Genomic DNA, 21,502 nt, shown 5'->3' with positions numbered 1-21,502 from the left:
TTATGCTCTGCTGGGCTCTGCCAGGTTTTCTGTTGTTGTGTTCATATTAGTGGGTTTCAGGGGCTTCCTGTGGTATGGAGGAAGAACGGGGTACATTATTTTCGCCTCTTTGTGTGCAAGCACACGCGTGCGCACACACACAGGCTTCCTTCTTTCCCACCAGCTGCCAGATTTGAATAGCTGTCCTGGTTTGCTCTGTCCTATACATTGAATTAGTGGGCTGAGTTGAGCTGAGAGCAGCCCATTAGAGTGATGGCCAGTTGCCAAACACACCCAAAAAACTTGCTTAAAGATGTCTGAGGAAACGGTTAACAGAGAACATGCCTCTGGGTGTCAGGGCCTTTGAATTCTTTCTTGTTTTCGCTTAAGGTCTCCCACTAAGGCAGCTTTGAATTAACAGTGTGATTTCTTTATGGGTTTAGTCTCTTTACCAGGGTAACTTGTTCTTTTAAAAAAAAAAAAAATTCACTGGATACTCAGATAATGTATTTTATATAGATCTCCCCATTGTACAGATGCTGATAACCCTCCATGAACAAAAGACTGTTCTGGGTCACCCAAGGGTGTGATTGGAATCAAAATAAAACCGGTTCCCAGTGGCAACTTACCACTTTGTCCATCATGCCTGGAAAGCATGTAGCTTTTCTTGCCACGAGTCTGAGGTAGGGCACTTCATAAAGCATTGTAGAGCTTGGCTGCGTTTTTCAATGTCCCAGAGAAGATGTTGGTGGATAGGAATCTGTTGTACTGAAGTTAGGGATCTTGGTAGTTTAAAAAAAAAAAAAAGGCATTTGATCATTTGGACTGATTTCTGTAGTTGGATTCTGCTGCCGAGGAGGTCAGGATGAACACCATCTGCCTTCATTGTTACCTGCTCTTTTCCCATCCCCCTACCCTCACTGCTGTGGGGGTCGTGAACTCACTGCTGGGTTTTGCCGCGCCTGCAGAAAGCACTCGTGCCTGCTTCTAAGGGACTAAATTCTTGGCAACCTCATCTGTAGAGGACTTTATTTCTAGGAAATCTAATTTCAGGAAAATGATTGCATTTCTGAAACTCTTATGTGATAGTCTCCCTTGCTTTGAAAATGAAAGCCTGGGTATTAATATTTTTTCCCTGTTGTGTAGACTCTTTGAAATTAATTTTGTATTTGTCCACTGGGCATCCTGTTGAAGTAGGAGTTAAATTTGAATTGTGACTTTCATGTTTCTGTCTTAAATTGATCCATTTATTTCAACCCAAATGTGTCCCAGAACTTGTTATAGTTTGCATATAAACATTCAAAATCTGTGTGATGCTGCTAATCTGAAGAATGTTTTGCATTTCTTGTTAAAAAAAAACAAAAAACAAAAACCCCTCTTCTTCCTTTACACTTAAATTAGCACATTACCAAAAGTGCTGCATTTTATGGTACATGAACAGAATTTTACTTTATCCTAACTTGTCGAGGATTGACATTCATTCTTAAACATGGCAAGCAGCATTTGAGGTCTGTCTTGAACAAGGTTGTGTTTTTCTTAGAAATAGTGGATAAGCAGTTCAAAAATCAGTCTTTTAAAAACGGAAATTCATCATTTAGAAATGGGCTGGGTAAGGTTTTGAGCATTTATGTGATTTGTTGTTAGAACCACCCATGACTTGAAGGTTATGCTCAGTGACATATTATAAAAATTGGCATTGACGTTAATTCACTGTCTCTACCCCTTTTGGGTAGATGGATGATATACACTGTAAGGATTTACTGGAAAACATGCTGTAATCAAAATAGACTGTCAAAGGCAGCTACAGGTCTGTGACATGTCATTTGCAGATAAACTGAAATTATGCAAAAGGGAAAATATTTGGAAGGAAAATAATTCTCAATCTCATTCAGTGTTTAGAAAGACCTACTAGCTATGAGATGGTGTTGACTATATTTCATTGGTAGTTAATTAGTATCTTTGTAATAGTAGGATTTATTCAAATCCCTGCATATTAGGGCAGCATTTTAGTCTGAAGGTTGTCAAACATCTTCGTATTACACTTAGAGCTTTGAAAAACTAATTAGTAAAAAATGAGAGGAGACATTAAATCTGTGTCAACTAATAATTTGTATCAAGGCTGCAACATCCAGCTTGGGTGTTAAAAGTGCTGTATGCATGTTTGAGGGTGCCTGCCCAAGTGGGAGTGTGCAGACCCATAACTTGTTATCTAACTTTTTTTTAATCTACTTGGTTTAAAAAAAAAAAAACAAAAAAAAACTGGTTGTAGTTTTACTCCCTCCAATGTCAGCGTAAATACCCATTTTTACCTTCAGCAATTAGGGTGGGGAAGGGGGAGGTCGAATACCAACCAGTGTACTTGCTGTGTGTTACTTCCTTGTGATATGTGGGAAGTCGAGCGCTTCTGGTACAGTATTTGGCAGTTATCAGAAAACTCTAATTTTTTTGGAAGTGTTTGGTTGCTGCTTATAAGTGACGGCTGGAGGGAATTTTGGAAAATCTTGAGGTCTGCCCTTGAAATATGGGACACTTGGGGTGCCTGGGTGGCTCAGTCAGTTGAGTGTCGAATTTCGGCTCAGGTCGTGATCTCCTGGTCTGTGGGTTTGAGCCGTGTGTTGGGCTCCGTGCTGACAGCTCAGAGCCTGCAGCCTGCTTTGGATTGTTTCTCCCTCCCCTGCTCATGCTCTGTGGCTCTCAAAATAATAAACATTTAAAAAAATATATGGCACACTAATGACGTAAGGAACAGGTTGCGTGGGGCAGAGGTAGGGGGGAAGGTTCCGTTTTCCTTTCTCCTTTGCTTCCCTTGTTGAAAATCTCGGTTGTTCCCACTAGGTCTTGGGGGTGGGGTGGGACTACCAGGTAGGCTTGTGTTGTCTGTGTCGTATGCAAGGCAGGTGACACCCTCATTGACTTGGTATCCTGTGTGCAGTGTCCATTCTAATAATGAATTATAACTTGTGACAAACATTATTCCTGTTTCTGGGAAAGGAAAAACCTGGGAAGGTGGATGCTGTTGCTTTAGTGAGTACCCAGAAGCCCTGTACCATACATCCTTTACTCTTGGATGTAGTGGGACTATTAGAAATCATCGGCATCTCTGAAATGTACACATTTCAGAATAACTTTGTATTGAGAGAGGTTTGTGCTCTCCAGTCCCTATGAAGTAGAGGAGACCACAATTTCTTAGTATGTGGAGAGTCCCAGCCAGAAAACCAGACTTAGTTGGTAGATCCTACTGGTCTACCACTGCCCGCTGCGTTCATGTATTCACCTGTTCACTCCTTCAGCCAACGAGGACTAGCTAGATGCCTGCCTGCGTGCCTCTTGGCGTGTCAGGCTGGAGGGAATGTGACACCTGGTTGTGGTCTCCCCAGTCCCTTTCTCAGAAGTCTGTGGTGTACACGTTAATGGGCTTCTGCTTTGGAAGGCTCTTTAATTGTGCAGGAGTTATCACGATGGAATTTTTCATGCCTGAAGATCATACATCTTTCCACTTGGGGATGTTTTTTCTTTACAGAAGCAGTGTCTTGTAGATCACGCACATTAGAAGCATTCCCAAAAGACCTCCCAGTATAGTTTAACAACCCTGAGTGAATTCGTTGGTGGTTCAGAAGTGGCTAGTCTGTTCCCCTATCACTGAAAACAGTACTTTGGTTACTCATATTCTTGGTTTGAAGGACAGTTTACAGCTGCTAAAATTGCTAAGGAAATACCCTAATACAAGAGAGTGGCCTCTTGGCCTTTTAAAAAAGTGACACATTGTTGTTCTTGGTTTCTGAGAGCAATTGTATACATTTCATTCCAATTCACTGACCTTCTTAAGTGGTTGAACTCTTGAACTTGACCAGTGAAGGACTTCCTCAGATGTATGCTCTATACTCAACTACGGTTTGTTCTGGCTTTTCCTTGGAGGGGATCCCACTGCCCACTAAGCCAAAGTGAGCAGATCTGTGTGTAGAATTAGTATTTTCCGTGTTTGAGAATCCTTAAAGAACAGGGTGTGGTCTTTTTAGACATGCTTAAGTGTTTAAAGATTCCTCATGTACTTACCGTAAAAATGTGCGTAACTATCCTGGATGCCCTGGAGTTTTCCTTATGTCTGGTCCTGTGGTCCTCAAAGCCTGTCTGTGGACCCCTGGGTCTTCAAAGTCTGCAAGGTCTTGAAAGCCAAATTTATTTTCACAATGCTAAGATTTTTTTTTTTTTTTTTTTTTTTTTTTGGTGTTTACACTGTTGACCTCAGCCTGAGTTGAGGCAGTGTCTTGCTGGGCTGACTGTTGTCCTAATCAACCCCACCATACACTTACCATGATGAAAAGATGCCAGTGTCACTTGAGAATGTCTTCGAAGCAGTGGAATGATTTTATTAAACCTTGACTCTTGAGTTTACATGTTTGGTATTCTATGTGACAAAACGTGAAAAACGTTTAAAATGCCTTTTCATACTGAAGCATGGTGGTTTTAAGAAAGCCATGTGTGGGGCACCTGGCTGGCTCTGTGCATAGAGCATTTGGCTCTGATCTCCGGGGGGGTGAGTTCAAGCCCCACGTTGGGCATAGGGCATACTTAAAGTCAAAAATTGCAAAAACCTTTTTTTGGTTTTAAGTCAGCTGAACTAGCTGCTTTTCTCATGGAACAAACACCACTTGTACTGGAAAGTGACAGATAAATCAAGGAAAGGGTCATTCAGACTTGGGCATTTGTCAGACATTTTCTTTAAAATGAAGTTGGTGGGGCACCTGGGTGGACCAGTTGGTTAAGAATCTGACTTTCTTGTGCTTTGTGGGTTTGAGCCCCTGATAGGGCTCTGGGATGACAGTGCTCAGCCTAGAGCCTGCTTCGGATTCTCTGTCTCTGCCTCACTTGGACTTGTTCACGCTCGCGTGCATGCTCTCTCTCAAATGAACATTAGAGGCACCTGGGTGGCTCAGTTAAGTGTCCCACTTCGGCTCAGATCATGATCTCAAAACTTGTGGGTTTGAGCCCCGTGTCGGGCTCTGTGCTGACAGCCTGGAGCCTGCTTTGGATTTTGTTCCCTGCTCCCCCCCCCCCCCCCCCCGCCAACCCTGTGTCTGCCCCTCTGTTCACGCTCTCAAAAATTAAACATGATTTTTTTTAAAACAAACATTGAAACAATAAAATGAAGTTAGCAATCACTTGAAGGAAAATCATGGCTAGTATTTGTGCCAAGTGCAGAAAGGAGAAATGTTGCCCTAGGGAAATCGGGGAGCTCTGCATTGGGGCCCCAACAGCTCCATACGATTCTCCAGGGAGCTGGGCCCTGTTTGGTCTGCTCTCTGGTATCCTTGTAAATTCACCACTAGCTCTTGAGTAGCAAGGTTAGATGAGTTTTTGTGTTTGGGTCAATAACTTCATGAAAATATACCACCACCTTTTCCCCTGCTTCTACACGTGCACAGACCAGGGATGTTTCTACATTTCTCAAGTAACAGGACCAGCATGGCAGGGGTTCTAGTCTTCGAGACCTTTGCTACCGGTTCTGCTTGGTTTCTATTTATGGGTGACATCGTGACTAAAGCAGATGTTACAGTTCAGCACCAGGCATTGTAGTAAAGGAAATAGAAAATGTAGCAGACTGGCTTAATCCATTTTGACATCCCATATGAAGCTGCTGAAAATTGGAAAAATGGCAGGGTGCAAAGATCTAGAAACAGACCACAAAGGAAATATGTTGACATAGAGTCAAGAAAAAAGACTGGAAGGAAACATACCAACAGGATAACATTTATCTTCAGGTGGGCTGGCCTAATTTTTTTCCCCCATATTTTGACCTTTTCCAAATTTTCTAAAATGACCTTGGATTACTTTTCTAATAAGTAAACTTTTTAAGACCAGTCTGTTTCATCGAGAAGTCCATATAATGCCTGCTGACTTTAAGTTCAGCAGTATTCTGTATTTAACCATGATAGAGAAACCTTGTCATTGAATTTAAATTTTGCTGTTATTTTAAAAATAGCAAGGTAGGAAAGAGTCACCTATGGACTTTTTTCCCCTCAAAGAACAGCGTATCAAACTAGCTCCAGATTGATCGTGAGTTAGGTTGTACTGGAAGAGAATGCCCTTTGTAACTTTCCTAGTGATCTGTAAGGGATTGGAAGCTTGCTGTGAGGTAAAAGTTTACCTACACTTGCTTAGCTGTAAATTACTAACTTCTGGCCCAAAGGTAATCCTGAATGTCCTAAGCTGTTTATTCAGGAATACCTTTGTCAGAGGCTGGAGGCTTTAAAAACAAACTTCCAGATTCCTTAAGAACATCGTTAGAGCATTTTTTCTTTGTTGCCACAAAGATCCAAAATTTTCTTAAACTAGAGAAAAAAATTACCCTCGAAGAAAACAGAATGGTAAGCTTTCTGACTCCGCCTTCCCTCTAAGTGCCCTGGGGTCAGGTGGTTTCTGGGCAGGGTGAGTGATGGTACTTGGCCTGGTTACAGTAAATGACAAGCTCCCTGCATTCTCAGATTGCCTGTGGTCCCCTGTCCTAGGTGGGTCCTTGGGAATTCTAGATACACACCTGGCACACAGTGAGCATTCCCTAAATGTTGACGGAATGAACGAATAGGTGATGAGATCCCTCCCTCATTGTGGATTTTTCTTAATCCTCTGTAAATACCTTCAAAGTCTCCTCTCAGTAAAGAGCCTGTACTGTTAATTGCTCTTACTGAAGTGGGTGGCTGAGACTGGACCACTTCCCGGTCACGACCACACAGGCAGCTTGGTCCTGGACCCCTGTCCTGATAGCTGAAAGTGGACATGAAGGAAAGGGGCAGGGCGTGGGCTGGGCAGAAAGTGGGGCAGAATGGCATTAGAGAAATTGAGCAACCCTCCTGGTTCCTGATGCATTCGGAAGGGGGGCAAGGGAGAAAGCAACGGGACAAGTGACTAGAAGGGAGGGCAGCTGGGGGAGTGTGGACAGTGGTGGCATGGTCTGATGTGCAGAACCACATAGGCCAGTCCTTCACCCCTGTCCTGAGTGGCCTGCCTGGTCGTCTTTGAGCCTGTTTGAGGACTGACAGTAATTCTAACAGCAGCTGATGAATGCTTATCATGGGCCAGGCATGTTCTAGATGAATTCATTCAGTGCACCCAACAATCTCGAGTAGGTACTTTTTACAGATGAGGAAGCACTTGACAGAGTTAAACCACACTCCTGGAAATGGAAGGTGCTGGGATTTGATTCCTAGCAGACCCCTTGAGCTCCGTCAACTTCCTGCTTCCCTTCCTGTGGACAAGCTGTGTGGCTCCCAGGGACTGCCATTTTGGGTGCCAGAGTCTTACTGTGTTTTGATCGTCTCTGTCCACGTGTCACAGTGCACCTGAAGAGGTTCTGGAATTTTTTTTTTTTTGGTGTGTGCGTGCATGTTTTACAAGGACAATGAAAAGATGACCTGAAAATCATTAAATCTGTGGACTAATTTATTGTAGTGTTGTATACAATTGCCAATATGTAGCTGTGCCCAGTGTCACAGAATAATTTGCTTAGAGTGCAAGCTTCTAGTCTTCACCTGGAGAGAACTGGCAGAATCTGTAGCCAGACACAGAATATCTATTTAAAAACAATTTTTTTTTTACATTTATTCGTTTTTGAGAGAGCACAAGTGGGGGAGGGGCAGAGAGAGAGACAGAATCCGAACCAGGCTCCAGGCCCCGAGCTGTCAGTACAGAGCCGGACGCGGGGCTCAAACTCACAAACTGTGAGGTCATGACCTGAGCCCAAGTCGGATGCTTAACGGAGCCACCCAGGTGCCCCAGAAGAGCATTTATTTTTGCTTGGAGTATATTCTTGGGTGGTTTCTGTACAGCAGTTCCCTTTGTGGTGCATCTTTTACTAGGGTGTGCAGATTATTGTAGGCTATCCTCACAGAGACTTGACAGTCTCTACTCTGAGCTCAGGTTTGAAGTCTAGCAAATGGTCATCAAACAGACTTGCAGAGAACTCCAGCCCTCTTTCCTTAACGGCACATTGCCCAAGTTGAGGAGGCTCCCCCTGCTTGCAGCTTCACTGCAAGGTGACAGCTGCCTGTCTATTATCTAGTCATGAGTCTTGGTCTTTTGCTTGGCTGTGACTCAGGTATTGGGCAGTGAAAGGGCGGACTTGTACTGATGTATAATTTCTCTATGGAATTCCCTTCTAGAAATTGCTCCCTTGGTGGCAAAAAACCCAAAACAAAAAACAACCTAGAGCAGAGCCAAGGCTGTTCTTAACTCCCCAAGGGTGCAAGTGGCTGGGATTTTTCACGCTAATTTCCAACACCAGGAGTGTGTGCTATGTTGACCTGCACGGCAGTCCTAGGTACTGCACCCTTGGTTTCCCAATCAGCTGTGTTTGAACGTGGTCCTTGTCCAGGATCATGCAGACAGCTCAGTGCACACTGCACTTCCAGTGAGCTCATTTTACTGTTTATTGAAGTGATCTTCTCCTGTTTGGAAGGAAGCACAGGAGCGAAGGAAGATAATGGCTTGTCAGAAATGGGGATGGCTTGCAGATTGATGTGGGTTGTGTTCTAAAGACATGAGTGGAAGCTGCCTACTTGTGAATGAGCCTTGTTTAGTGAAGTTTTGGAGACTAAAGTAGAAATCATGGGAGGTAATAGGGACAGTCTTCAAAGCCTGTGTCTGTCAGTGAACTTCATCTTCTAGCGATTGCCACCTTGTGCTCAGCACTTAGCTATGGAGTCACATAGTGAACCAAACCGGAAGAATCTTACCCTATCTGGGGTCAGTTCCTAAATAATCGCATTGCTCTTAAAGAAGGTGAACGTTGGGGCACCTGGGTGGCTTAGTAGGTTGAGCATCTGACTTCAGCTCAGGTCATGATCTCACCGTTGGTGAGTTTGAGCTCTGTGTCAGGCTTTGTGCTGATAGCACGGGAGCCTGGAGCCTGCTTTTCAGGTTTGTTCTCTCTGCCCCCCCCCCCCCCCCAATAAACATTAAAAATTTTTTTTTTTCTAACGTGAAGCATTGGTTTTGACTGCATTTTGGGAAAAGTAAGAACTAGTTAACAGGCATTTGGAGGAATTTTGATGGGCTGTTTTGACACAAAGTCTTCATAACTTGAGGCCAGTTTTAGATCAAGAAGACGCTTCAGTAGATGGTCTCTCTTGGCCTGGAATTCAAAGATACTATGCCCTGTGTTCCTCTATCTTCTGGAGTTTCAAAGTCCTCTTTCCAGGGAGAAATTGACCTTGGGGGAGGGGCGGGACCCGAATTTTTGCTAGCTCATTGATAATGCATTAATTTTCTACCAAAATGGAAATATTCTTAGGTTCTGAAGGAGGACATGAATGTCTGGCCTGAAGTCGAGACACGATTACACAACGAATTTTGCAAGATCCAAACAAGCTTGTGTTACTACTATTCTGCTCTTAGTCCCCATGCAAATCACTTTGTCCTGCTTTTATTTAAGAGAAGTGAAACCTGAAAGGTGTTGGTTGAGTCATTTAGGAGGAAATAAAAAGAATAGTGGGCTTTGGGGGGAAATTTGTCAGATAAATTCATAGTCTATTCTAACAGAAGGGAGAGCTGCTTTGGGGCCAACTTCAGGTTTCATCTGTCTGCAAGGAAGGGGCTGTCCCTTTTCTCCTTGACTGCTTTTTCTCTTCTATCAGTTAATATAAATGTGTCAAAACTTAACCAAAGTACTAAATGATAGGCCCCCTTCACTGAGAACAGAGGATGAATCCTCAATACATGGACAAAGGTGAATGCCATAAAGACAGGTGAGTTTCAAATTTTTAAATGACTCAAAGGCAGTGATGACTTTAATCAGCTTTGGGACTCTCTGCAAAAACCCTCAAGTTAGAGAAGCCTGTGCTGGAGGACAGACTTCTAGCCGGTTTTTTTCCAATTTTTTTTTTTAATGTTTATTTTTGAGAGAACATGAGCAGGGCAGGGGCAGAGGGGGAGACCCACAGAGTCTGAAGCAGGCTCCAGGCTCTGAGCTGTCAGCACGGAGCCCGATGTGGGGCTCCAACCCATGAATCATGAGATCATGACTCGAGTCGAAGTCAAATTGCTCAAATGAAGAACATGAGACTCCATGTCAGATCACTTTTATGTATCCTGATATTGTATTCTTAAAAAAGGATTGGATTCTTTCTAGCAATCTTAAATTCTCAGCAAATACAGGTAAGATTGTGCTCCTTCCTCATCTGATTATCAAAGTGGTACCCAAACACACTGTTAAATCTGTGGATCTCCTAGCAAAAGCACTAGAGCTGTCCGGTGGGATTTCATCTTCCTTCTCACACGGAGGTAATGGTGTCTGTCCAGAGAGCAGAGAGGGTTTCCCCCCCCCCCGCCCCCAGATTTCTGCCTCATGCAACCATTGATGCCCCAGAGTAAATAGTTGGGCCTGCTGTGCGTATGATTCCTGTTTGGAAATATGTTAGTATCTGGAATGTTGATAATTCAGAGAGATGAGTAGATCCTGCATGAAGTAGGAGTCCACTAATCCGGAATGAGAGGACTAAGAAAGATTTCTTCCAACGTCTTTAGAGAAGCATCACTTACAGATGATAATTGTTAAACTGCTTCAAGTCAGTCCCTCAGGGATACCACCTGCCAGTTCTGGTCACCACGTGTACTTTAACACAGGCTCTTTTGAGGCTTTTAACGCATCTCGGTTTTCTTCCTGGGTAATCGGCAGTAATAATTAGGGTTTACTTGAATGGCCTACCCCCAGTTGAGAAACACTCATATTAGGCAGTAAAAAATATTTAAAGCACACTTCTTGTTCCCGAATCTTACATGGATAGCTCTAATTAGACTGGGAGCACTTCTCTGGAGCTGAATGTGTTTAAGAATTCAATCTTCTAAGTGCTGGTGATGTCATTTTTTCAAGCAGTGGCTTGCTGTTCCGTTCTACCGTGAACCGTCTTCCAGCTGCAATGCACTTTAGTTAATAGAATCAAGTGCTTGTGTTCAAGTTTTTTAAGAGCATAAAAACCCTGTTTATTAAAACAATTCTCTTTGGCACTCGGTAGCATTCTGACGATGCTGTCTTCGTAGTAGTGAAGGGGAACTGTGGATTTCCTAAGGGGAGGCGGGGGAGAGAGGGAGGATCGTTCTCTCCTGTCGTAGGTCTCTGGGGGAAGCATCACCTCTTAGTCGAGAGCTGTTTGAGCTTGCCCTGCACACTTGTGAGTACCTTTCTGGCAAGGAAGCAGCAAGTATCCTGGACATCGGCCATGATTTTGTGCTTATGTAATACAAACTCTCATTCTTCTGGCAATTCACACGTTTCTGAAACGTTACTTGGAATAAGAATTAGTGACAAGTATTCTAAATCTAGAAAACTTACAGAAGATCCAGAAACAGAATTTGTTCCTACGTACAGCGCAAAGGCTTTAGCGGTCTGTCTCTGCTCTATGTGGAAGAGTCTAGTCAAATGCCCCTCACATGTGACTAAACAATGGCTGGTGGCCCCGTTGCATGTAGGAAATGTGACTTGAACTGTTGTTGAGTTCATGTAACTGATGGCTTTGCTGAATCACTGACCACTGTGAGGTTCTTCCCTTTCCTGATGAATTCGGAGACGTGGTGTCCTTGGAGATGTCACGCGCCCCCCCCCCCCCCCCGTCTGCATCCACGTGCGTCTTCCATCAAAGCCGGAACCACTGAGTCGTCTTGCCGATATTCTACCCCCCCAGGTTTGATGCACTCACCTGAGTGTGGTTTTTGTTTTCTCCGTCCTGCCCGCCCTGGTCGGGGCTCCCTGTCATGCTGTGATGAACATTGCTACTTGCTGCTTATGGGGTAAAGGAAGTTTGTCTACTTTCTATCAGCCTATTGTTACAGGCCTTTTTGTTTTCGCTGCCAAAGGTGTCCGTGATTGTATGGGGGCAGTTTCCCTGAAAAATCAGTTGAATATATATTCCTAGTACATTCTAGGGTGAGAAACGTCAGATTTCTGTAGCCTATTTACCTGATCCTGAAACTAAACAGTATTGCATAGAATGGGACTCGGGGGTTAAAAAGGGGTTTTGTATCCCCTTTCAAACCCAGTGATTCAAAGTAGGATATCTGTGCGGTGGCTGGCTGACTCTTGAATCCTTAGAGTTCTGAGTTCAAGCCCTGCATTGGGTGTAGAGCCTACTTAAAAAAAAAAAACAAACATTTTGTTGGCATGTAACTTAAGCTTTTGAAAGCTGTAAGGTATCTGTAGTGGGTTAATCCTAATTATGGGAAATAGGTCTGTAGGAGCAAGAATGGTCAAAGAGTTTTGGGGGGACGGGGTGGGTGGGTGTGATTCAAGAGGAGGAAGGGAGTGGTCTTCCAGGTCTGGTGTCCATGAAACCTGTCTTGACTCTGCAATACGGTCCTGGCTGCATGGATGGGGACGAGGAAGCTCAGTGTAACTAAGTCTCTGTGCAGCAGTAAGTGACTGAGCAGAGGTGGGGGGGGGGGGGGGGTCAAACCCAGATCTCCCAGGGCTGTGGCATCACTTTTTCTGTGTGTGCCAGCATTGGAAAGCATGAAGATGTGGTTACCTGGAGGAGGGGGGAGGACATCTCTGGCTGGGAAAGCAGTAAGAGGGCCGGTCTAGAAAGGAACATGAGCCAGAACGTGTGAGGACAGCGGGCGGGTGAGCCCTGCTGTAGAGGCTTGGTGTAGGGCTGGGCACAGAAAGTCCAGCAGAAGGTTGGGGCCAAGTGCAGGGTGAGCTCGTGCTCTTCAGCGGCTTACGGAGCCTCATAGGCTTCTGAAGAGGGACACCAGGACAACTGCCGAGCAGTGTTCTGTCATAAAAGCCAGCGTGTGTTCTGCCAAAGAGACAAGATGGCGAGATTTCAGGTAGTATTTGTGCACCAGGTTTGAGTGGTTACAAAACTTGGGGGTGGGCTGCTTGGAGGAAGAAGGTTATTGTGGGCACTGCCTGTTCTCCACCCAATAGCATTTTGCTTCCTCGGTGTTGGCAGAGTCTGGATGTGGGCTGGTGGAGGCAGTCCAGCCCTTGCCCTTGTGACTCTAGTACGTCCTGATTGGTCTAAGCCCATCATGGGAACCCTGCTAAGGGTTGGGGTGTGATTCCTGCGAGTAAGACAGGTTGACCTCTTTTCTTGTTTTTGAGAGAGCACTAGCAGGGGGGAGGGGTAGAGAGAGAGAGGGAGACAGAATCTGAAGCAGGCTCCAGGCTCTGAGCTATCAGCACAGAGCCCGACGTGGGGCTCCCAACTCATGAACCGTGAGATCATGACCTGAACCGAAGTCAGACGCTCAACTGAGTAAGCCACACAGGTGCCCCAAGACTGGTTGGCTTCTGATAAAGGTTTCCTTACCCTAAGAAGGGACACAAGGAAGAAGCCACCTCTGCTTCCGCTGAATGTCGTGTGCACATGAGTCTCCTGGAGTTGTGGCAGCCATCTTGGGACCATGAAGAGAGCTAGTTTTGTTAAATGGCAAAGCCAAAGACAGAAACAGGACCTTTGTACATGGTTGAGTGACTGAGTTAATCAGCCCTGGGATTTCTCTACCTCAAGTCTTCCTTGTTTTGTAAGATTAAATAATTGCTGTTTACAGCTACAGTTGTCAAACTATGGCCTATGGGCAATCCACCACTTGTTTTTTGTTTTTTTTTTTTTTTTTTAAGATAGAGTTTTGGGGCGCCTGGATGGCTTATTTGGGTAAGTGTCCCACTTAGGCTCAGGCCACGATCTTATAGTCTGTGAGTTTGAGCTCTGTGTCAGGCTCTGTGCTGATAGTTTGGGGCCTGGAGCCTGGTTCAGATTCTGTGTCTGTCTGTCTGTCTCTCTCTCTCTCTCTCTCTCTCTCTCTCTCTCTCTCTCTCTCTCTCCCTCTGACCCTCCCCCACTCATGCTCTGTTTCTCTCTTAAGAATAAATAAACACTAAAAAGTTTCGTTGGAATGTGACAATGCCCATTTGTTCACGTATTGTCTGGCTGCTTTTGCGCTGTAACATCAGAGTTGGGTAGCTGTGGAAGAGAATACCTGGTTCACAAGCCTAAAATAGATGCTGTCTGGCCCTTCAGAAAAAGTGCTGACCCCTAGTTTAAGCCATCTTGAGTTAGGTTTTCTGTTTGCAGCCATAAAGATGTAGTCCTTGTTTTGTGTATATTAACTGGAGATTGTTGTGTAGACAGGGGTTTTTTTGTAAGGAAATGTGTGGTCAGGACTGAAGGTAGGCATTTGGAATTCACATCGTAGAAACTAATTGGGGAAGAGTTTCTAAGAGCGGCTAGTCATTCAGGTCAAGTTCAGAGGGGTTGCGTTTTCAATATGGTAGTACAGAGCAGGAGCCTAGATGCTTGAATGGATAGGAAGAAAAGGCCAAAAGGTAGATTAGTTTATTAAAAATTAAAATATCCAAGCATTTAAATTGGGGGAGGCAAGAACTATTTTGATGGTCTTAGACATGACAGTGTTCAATCTGATTATCCCAGACAAGGGAAAAGTTACTTGTATAGCCTCTGGTTCCTGCTCCTGTCCCTTGACCCTGTAGTACTGGGCAAAGAGCTAATGAATACCCTTAGTTTGACTGGTGACCCTTTACTTCTGTGGTCTTTCCTTAACCATGACTGAGACCTTCTTCCTACTGTAGTGGCCCAGCTCATTATTGGCTTTGACAGATCCCACCCTCTGGCTTCTGCCCCTGTGAGTCCGTTGGCAGTGATTTGCTGGAATGAGCAGGGGTAGAGACACCTGGTAGGTGTGATGGCAGGGATGTATGTTCAGAAGGCGAATCCATAGGCCATTGCATGAAGCGATCATTTTAGCAAAGGTTGTCTTCAGAATACTCAGGAACAGGTGAGATGAGATGTCAGGGAGACAACCTGAGCCAAGGATAATTTATTTGATCACCTTGGTGGGGGGAGCAGAAAAAGTTGGTATCGTATCAGCATTCAGGGGAAACTGCAGAAAACATTTCAAAAAGTTGAAAGGTATTACAGAAAAGTTGAGAACTTCGAAGTGCAAGGCTTCTATTAGCAGCAGGTGTTTAATTTGTTTTTTAAAGTTGGAGAGAGTGAGCATGCACATGCGAGCTGGAGAGAGAATCCCAAGCAGGCTCCATGCCTGCTTTAGAGCAGAGCCTGATGTGGGGCTTAGACATGAACTGTGAGATCACGACCTGAACTGAAACCAAGAGACACTTAACTGACCCACCCAGGTGCCCCATGGGTATTTAATAAGGCCAGGAGTTAGAGGGTCATTGAGGTGATGGTGAAGTCAGACTTCTGCTTAAACTTGCACCACCACCTAAAGACTTTGAGGAACCATTCACGCACGTTGAATTGGTAGCTGAAAGTTTTCTATCAAATGGTTGTCATCATTGTCTTTTTTTTAAGTAGGCTTCATGCTCAGTGTGGGACCCCATGTGGGGCTTGAACCTCATGGCCCTGGGATGAAGACCTGAGCTGAGATCAAGAGTCAGATACTTCGCTAACCAAGCCACCCAGGTGCCCCTTTGTCTTCTTAAAAAATGTAGTTCGAAGGTCCTGGGGGAAGACCAAGAATGCCTTTCTGCTGCTGGGAGATTTGAGGGATTTCCCTGCCTCTTTGGCCAGGCCCAAACTCAGAGAAGGACTATGCTGATTTTGGTCGGGTAACATTGGCGTAGTTCTGGGTATGTGGTACAGAAGTATTGAAAAAATGCTATACTCCTGATTTTACAGGACGTCTGTTTTAAGATGCCCTGGTCAGTCTAACTCAAGTTGTAGAAACATCGTCCAAAATGAAAATCTGCAGCCTAGTTTTGATACTCTTTGGTTTCATGAACCTGATAAATGTGTGTGAATGTGTGCATTGGGTTTTGCCGTCTTTCCATTTTTTTCATAATCTCTTTGGGATGTTTAATGTAGAAAACGGGTTTCCAGAAGCAGAACCTGCATTTTACATCCTTAGGGCTGTAGGAAATAAGGATGTTCTGTTTTACTAGGATTTGATTTGTGGCTTATCATTTAAGAACCAATTGGTAAGTAGTAACTGAGAGGTTGCATGTGTGTGGATTAGACTGGGCTGGGAGGAGATCTCAGGATGGCTGCCTCAGTCTTTTGGCTTCCAGATGAGGAAGGAGTGTCACCTTCCTCAACCGAGGACCAGCTGCTGGTTTTTATGGAAGGAAGCTATCATCTACCCTAGTGCCTTCTCTGCTCACTGAACCAAGTATCTATCTCCCCTGCCTCCCTCACTCTCAGTCCCCCTCCCTCCATCACTTCCCCTCCCTCCAAAACGTAAGTGAAAGTAGAGAGGAGCCCATTGTCCTCCAAGTCTACACCGAATAGCCGAATTGTTGTATCACAGATGGGGAAGAGTGATAGGCCTGTTGGTGGGTAGGTAGGATCTGGTTTTCTGCTTGCTTTAAGATCATTTCTTTTTAAGATCATTTCCTAACGTGGAACTTGTAACAGATTTGTGGACTGTGAACATAATTAAGTACTTCTGTTTGTGGTCAGCATCTCTTCGGTCTGTATGATAGAATGTTGGTTGCATCCTTCAAGGACCCTGGGGCTACACTTTATTTTATATGAAGGTAACCATACAGATATACATACCTATATTGTTTTGCACGGTCTCTGAATTCTGCTGGGAGCTAGCCAGCCCTCCTCCTCCTTTTGCTGTCATGGTTTCCTATTCAGGCTTTGGGTAAAATTGATGCAGAGAGAAAAATCTGCCTTCCTTCACGAGTCCCCTGTGCTTCTAGGCTTTGGGGGCAGCATCAGATACAGGGGCAGAGTATGATGACTGTTCCAGACCTCAGCACCAGCCGTTGTGGTCTCAGCTTCCCAGCACGCTGCACAGAGATGCCCCTGCATCCCCTCAGGTCCCAGGAAGCGGGGCTGCAGGAGAGCCAGTGTCTCCCAAGTGGGGTCAGAAACCATGTTTAGACTCCTGGTAAGCCAACTGAGGCAACTGCTATGTCCCTACATCCTCCTTTGAAGGATGAAGCCCGAATCCGGAGCAGAGTGGGTCTTCAGGTGTTTTGGTGGTGGGCTGGAGGGTGTTGCCCTGAAGCCCAAGAAGGGTTCCAGATAGGAGCGGACTCCGATTTACCTCCAGTAGAGCTTGCTTTTCATCTGTGGTCCGGAGCTCCTGCAGGAACCAAGTTAATGGACACTTCTCTACTGTTAGTCCTAGGTCTTTGTCTGTATAGAGAAGTGAGGGTGGGTTTCTGGGGCACAAGGAAATAAATGACCAGATGATGGGAACTAGGGTCAAAGAGTGCTCTTTTAGGTCCAGGCTCTGAGCAGCATTGCTTGATCACTGTTCATTTTCTTTGGTCCTTTCTCCTGACTTTTCCCTTCTGTGCTGGGAGGAAAAGTCCAGCTTGCTGACTGGCCCAGGGCTTTCCAGGGAAATCACAGGACCCGAGGAGAAGTGGAATGTTAATTTGCTTCACACGGTGAACCTGCTTTGTGGAGCAGGCTCTGGGCCTCGAGCTTGTGATGAAGTCACAGCTGGCCCTTACTGTTCAAGCTGGAAAACGTATTCCTGTTTATGCACCACTAATAACTAGTTTTCAGAATGCGGAGTGTTTCTTCTTGTAATTGTCCACTAATTTATTGTCTTCCTGATGGGGGAAATAACCATGTATCTGCAGTCATCACTGCTCTTTGTGCGACTGGGTTTATTGTTTCTGATACTTTCAGATATTTCAGACACGGACCTTTTATATGCTTTATGTGGCGCAGTATTCATACTTATTAGGGCCATTTAATAGTGTATGTAAATGCTTTCAGTGCAGCTGTCTTGGACAATAGTCATGGAAATGAATTCATTTTTTTTTCCTTTGATACTTCAAATCTTCATAATTTTTCTTGATGGAACAGACCAGGGTTGTTGGGAGAGGCGACTTCTGTTTTTCTTTGTAGGGAGACCATTGGAGTTTTCGTTGTTTCTCGCAGGTCCTGACCCACGCTGGTCAGAATAAAATTAACTACATCAGAAATACTTGGGCAAGCTTTGTCTCTGCTCTCGGGAGGCTGTGGTTGACCCCTCGGGCCACCAGTGCCTCCACATGTTCCTTAATGCCTCCCTTCCCCCACTTGGATCACCCTGGAGTTCCTTCTGAAACAGAAGTGAGGGCTGCTGCATGGGGTTGCTTCCTGAGTGAGACAGGTACATAGTTCCGTTTCTGGAGGCTTCGTGCATCTGTCCTGCTTGTTAGCCTCTTCCCTCTGCCACACATCTCTGGCTGCTTTTAATCTTCAGTGAGCACGGGAAGCTGAGGAAGTGTATCAGAACAAAATCTAAAACGAGGCCGCATTGGCACCGGGTAAACCTGAGGACCTGTCCCGTGGAACACCAGGGATGGTCTCTCCCACATGCTCATGCCTTTTCATTGGCAGTGATTCAGCCTTTCCGAAGCACTTACTAGTCACTCCTTCATGCCACCTTGAGAAATGTGCCCTGAAAGGCAGGTGAACGCGTTTTTAGGATTGCCGTTGAAGCAGCCACCACTCACTATTGGAGGCACTAAAAGGGCGATTTACTTCCATAAGGAGGAGAGCTTTGCTCTGTAGACTTTTTCTGAGACCAGCTGGGAGCTGATCCTGTAGAGGGTTTTGGGAAGCAGGAAAAGGGGGGCTGGGCAGGCCTTGGGCAGTGGAAGGGAGGAGATTGTAGCTGCCAAGGTCAAGGTGGGTGAGCTTGCTCTTGGCCTCCTGACAAGAACATGGCAATGTCAGGAGGGTGTACTGGTGCTGAGCTGTCAGGGATCAGTGAAACTGGTGTTTTGTTGCCATGACTACAGACCAGGTTTTTCCCCTTTTGTTCTCCCACATCCCCCCACCCTGCTCCCCCCCCCTCCTTTTGGCGCTTTCTCAGACAAAGCTGTAGGAGAGACCCTCCAGAAAAAATCTTGCCTGAGTTCCTTCTCCTTCCTGAGATGTCATTTGCAGGGATCTGATTGTTGATTGCAGTAAATAATTGAGAAAGCTAAGGCTTAGGGAGGCCACGTGGCTTTCCCAGGTCCCCACGGTTGGTCAGCAGGAGAAGGTGGTCCTTCAAGTTCTCCAGATCTTCACTGTTTTGATGCCCAGACTGTGCCGTTGGTCCTGTGGGTTAGTGTTTCTCACACAGGTGTGTAGTTTGTTTGTTGAGGGAACAAAGGGAGGTTGCCTGTGCTGTGAGTAGGTTCGATTTTCTTTCTAAAGCAAGACCAGCCCCTGCTGATCCATATCCCAATCCGCATATTCCATACCTTGCCGTAGGTAACGACAGCTTGACAAGCCAGGCTGGTTGTCAGGTGTAAGCTGATGCAGTTGGAATGCCCAAAGCAAGGCTCTGATGTATGTGATTATGTTGGAGGAAGGCGGCCAACGAGAGGGAAGAATTCCTCCTAATTTTGGCTACCTTACCCCCCTCACCACCCCCCCCCCACCCTTTTTTTAAGCAAAGAGAACTCCAGAGACTAAGTATTCCAGGAAGCAGGATGCTTTCAGGAAGCTGTGAGTAAATCAGCGTGTGTTCCCTGTAGTATGTGCCCTGGAGGAAACCCCAGAGCCCAGAGCTTCCCCTTAGCCCCTGCGTGGAACCCTGGAGGCATCTTATAATGAAATTACCTGCACGGAAGTTTCCAATAAACACAGTCAAGAGCAGCCTTCTCCCCCTGTTGAGTTCTTGCCAGCCTCTTCTTCCTCTTGTCTTTGAAACACCAAGTGAGCTTTCCAAACCCAGAGCAGCTACAGGGAGAGTGAGGACGGGGCATGAACCCCTCTAGCCCAGGGCTCCCCACCAAGCTTCACCTCCAGGACACCTGGGGGCTGTTTGCAAAACCCCTGACTTAGGACCCTCTGTGGGGAGGCTGGGCACTGGGTTATCTTTGCAGAGCTTCCCCGAGGGGCCCGGTACCCTCGCGAATGGGCTCTGCTGTAGGTCTGGCTCCGTGGATTCGTGGCTACAGCCAGCAGGGCACAGCAGGACATGAGGAGCAGAGCAGGGGCAGAGAGCCTCACCTTGGGGGCTTGCCCTTGATCTCCTAACCAAATCTGGGGGGGGGCTCCTGGGCCTGTTAGATGCCAGTGGAGCAAGGGGGCAGAGGAGTCCTGTTTTCAGCTTGAGCCTTGAGGTTTGGAGAAGTGTGAATGGGGGAGAAGACTGTAGCTGTTCCTTGATGTGTGCGATAGCTTGGCTTTGTTCTGATGGACAATGGCTGTGTTGTCCTGATTCTCGTGCCTCGATGAGGCTGGGGGCGGGCCGGTAGTGTTTATGGAATCCAGTCCCTCTATGTGTTCTATCCAACGTGGTTTGTGTAGGCCTTGGTAATGCATCATAGGCCTCACAGTGCTGAATAAAAGGAAATCAATTGGCTTTAAAATGATTTTTGAGAGGCAGATGATGGATCGGTCTTCTAGGTCATGTCCATGGGCGAGCAAGGGGAGTACAGAAGCAGGAGGGCTGCTGTCGGGTGCAGAGCCAGATCTGTAGCTGCTGCTTTGCTCCAGGAAGGCCCCTGAGTGAGGCTCGGGAATCGGATTGTCCCCTTCAGGCTTCAGCTCTACAGTTTGCTTCTCTGTGTGGACCTGGGACGGGTTGCTGAACTTCTCTGTGCCTCGGTTAACATTCTGGCACCCAGGCGCCCTAAAACTTAGTTCTAAGGGTACTACCTACCTCATGGGGTTACTGGGGGGCGATGGGTAAAGTGCAGTCATGTCAAGTGCTTGGAGCCTTCCTGGAACACGGTAATTGTTCAGTTAACGTTAGCAAAAGTGCCACAGCCCAGAAACCCTAGCTTGAATGTCTGCATTATTTGTCTCCTAATCTTGACTTTGTGGTTTGATCCATATTTTTCTCAATGCTGAGTTTCAAATTTATTTGTACTTTGCTGTTTGTATTCTTGTGGGTAACCTTTCGATCATGTGTGGGTGAAATTAAAATAAATTCAAATGCCAGGCTTTGGTCCTGGAGTCCAGAGTGCTTGAATTCAGAAAGACAAGATTTTTCTTGATTTCTTATTTTTTCTTTTATTTACTTTTTGAGAGCGAGCCCGAGCGGGGTAAGGGCTGGGGGAGAGAATCTTAAGCAGGGGCTACTCCTAGTGCTGAGCCCAACACATGGATCGATGTCACGACCATGAGATCGTGACGTGAGCCAAAAGCAAGAGACGGGCACTTAACTGAGCCACCCAGGTGCCCCAACAAAGATTTTTCTGAGCACAAGGGTGCAGCTGGGCTAGTACCACACTGAACTTTTGGCCTGAGCATGTGTCCTGACCTCCTATCTGGGAACTGTTGCCTAAGTGTGTATCTCTCAAGTCCCCCGCCCCCCCCCCCCCCCCTTCAGACCCATTTAAGGTTCTGGAACCTTACCTCGCCAGATGGACTCAGTAGCATAGACGGACACTTTTTCTTTACTTTTTAAAGTGCAGCTTATAGGGGTGCCTGGGTGGCTCAGTCAGTTGAACGTCCAACTCTGGATTTTAGCCCATGATCTTGGGGTTGTCAGATTGAACCCTGCATCAGGCTCTGTGCTGAGTGTGGGGTCTGCCTGAAATTCTCTCCCTCTGCCCCTCTCCCCTGCTTGTGTTCCTCTTTTTCTCTAAAAT

General features: G+C 45.9%; 1 protein-coding gene across 2 annotated transcripts in view; it reads left to right on the top strand.

The window, feature by feature from the left end:
• The window catches only part of PRKCA (protein kinase C alpha), a 404,971-nt gene that overhangs the window by 87,032 nt on the left and 296,437 nt on the right, over positions 1-21,502 (top strand). Inside the window, exon 1 of one of the 2 annotated variants that reach the window (XM_042967754.1) lies at positions 11,571-11,757. The exons of the other annotated variant lie outside the window; for it this stretch is intronic. Within the exon in view, the coding sequence (XP_042823688.1) occupies positions 11,730-11,757 (28 nt within the window). The 5' untranslated portion in view covers positions 11,571-11,729. Of the gene's footprint in view, positions 1-11,570; positions 11,758-21,502 lie in introns of those variants that run through there. 2 annotated transcript variants of the gene reach the window in all.

The sequence above is a fragment of the Panthera tigris genome, chromosome E1, assembly GCF_018350195.1.
Source record: "Panthera tigris isolate Pti1 chromosome E1, P.tigris_Pti1_mat1.1, whole genome shotgun sequence".
NCBI classification, from domain to species: Eukaryota; Metazoa; Chordata; class Mammalia; order Carnivora; family Felidae; genus Panthera; species Panthera tigris.
This window is presented reverse-complemented; position numbering and strand designations above follow the sequence as displayed.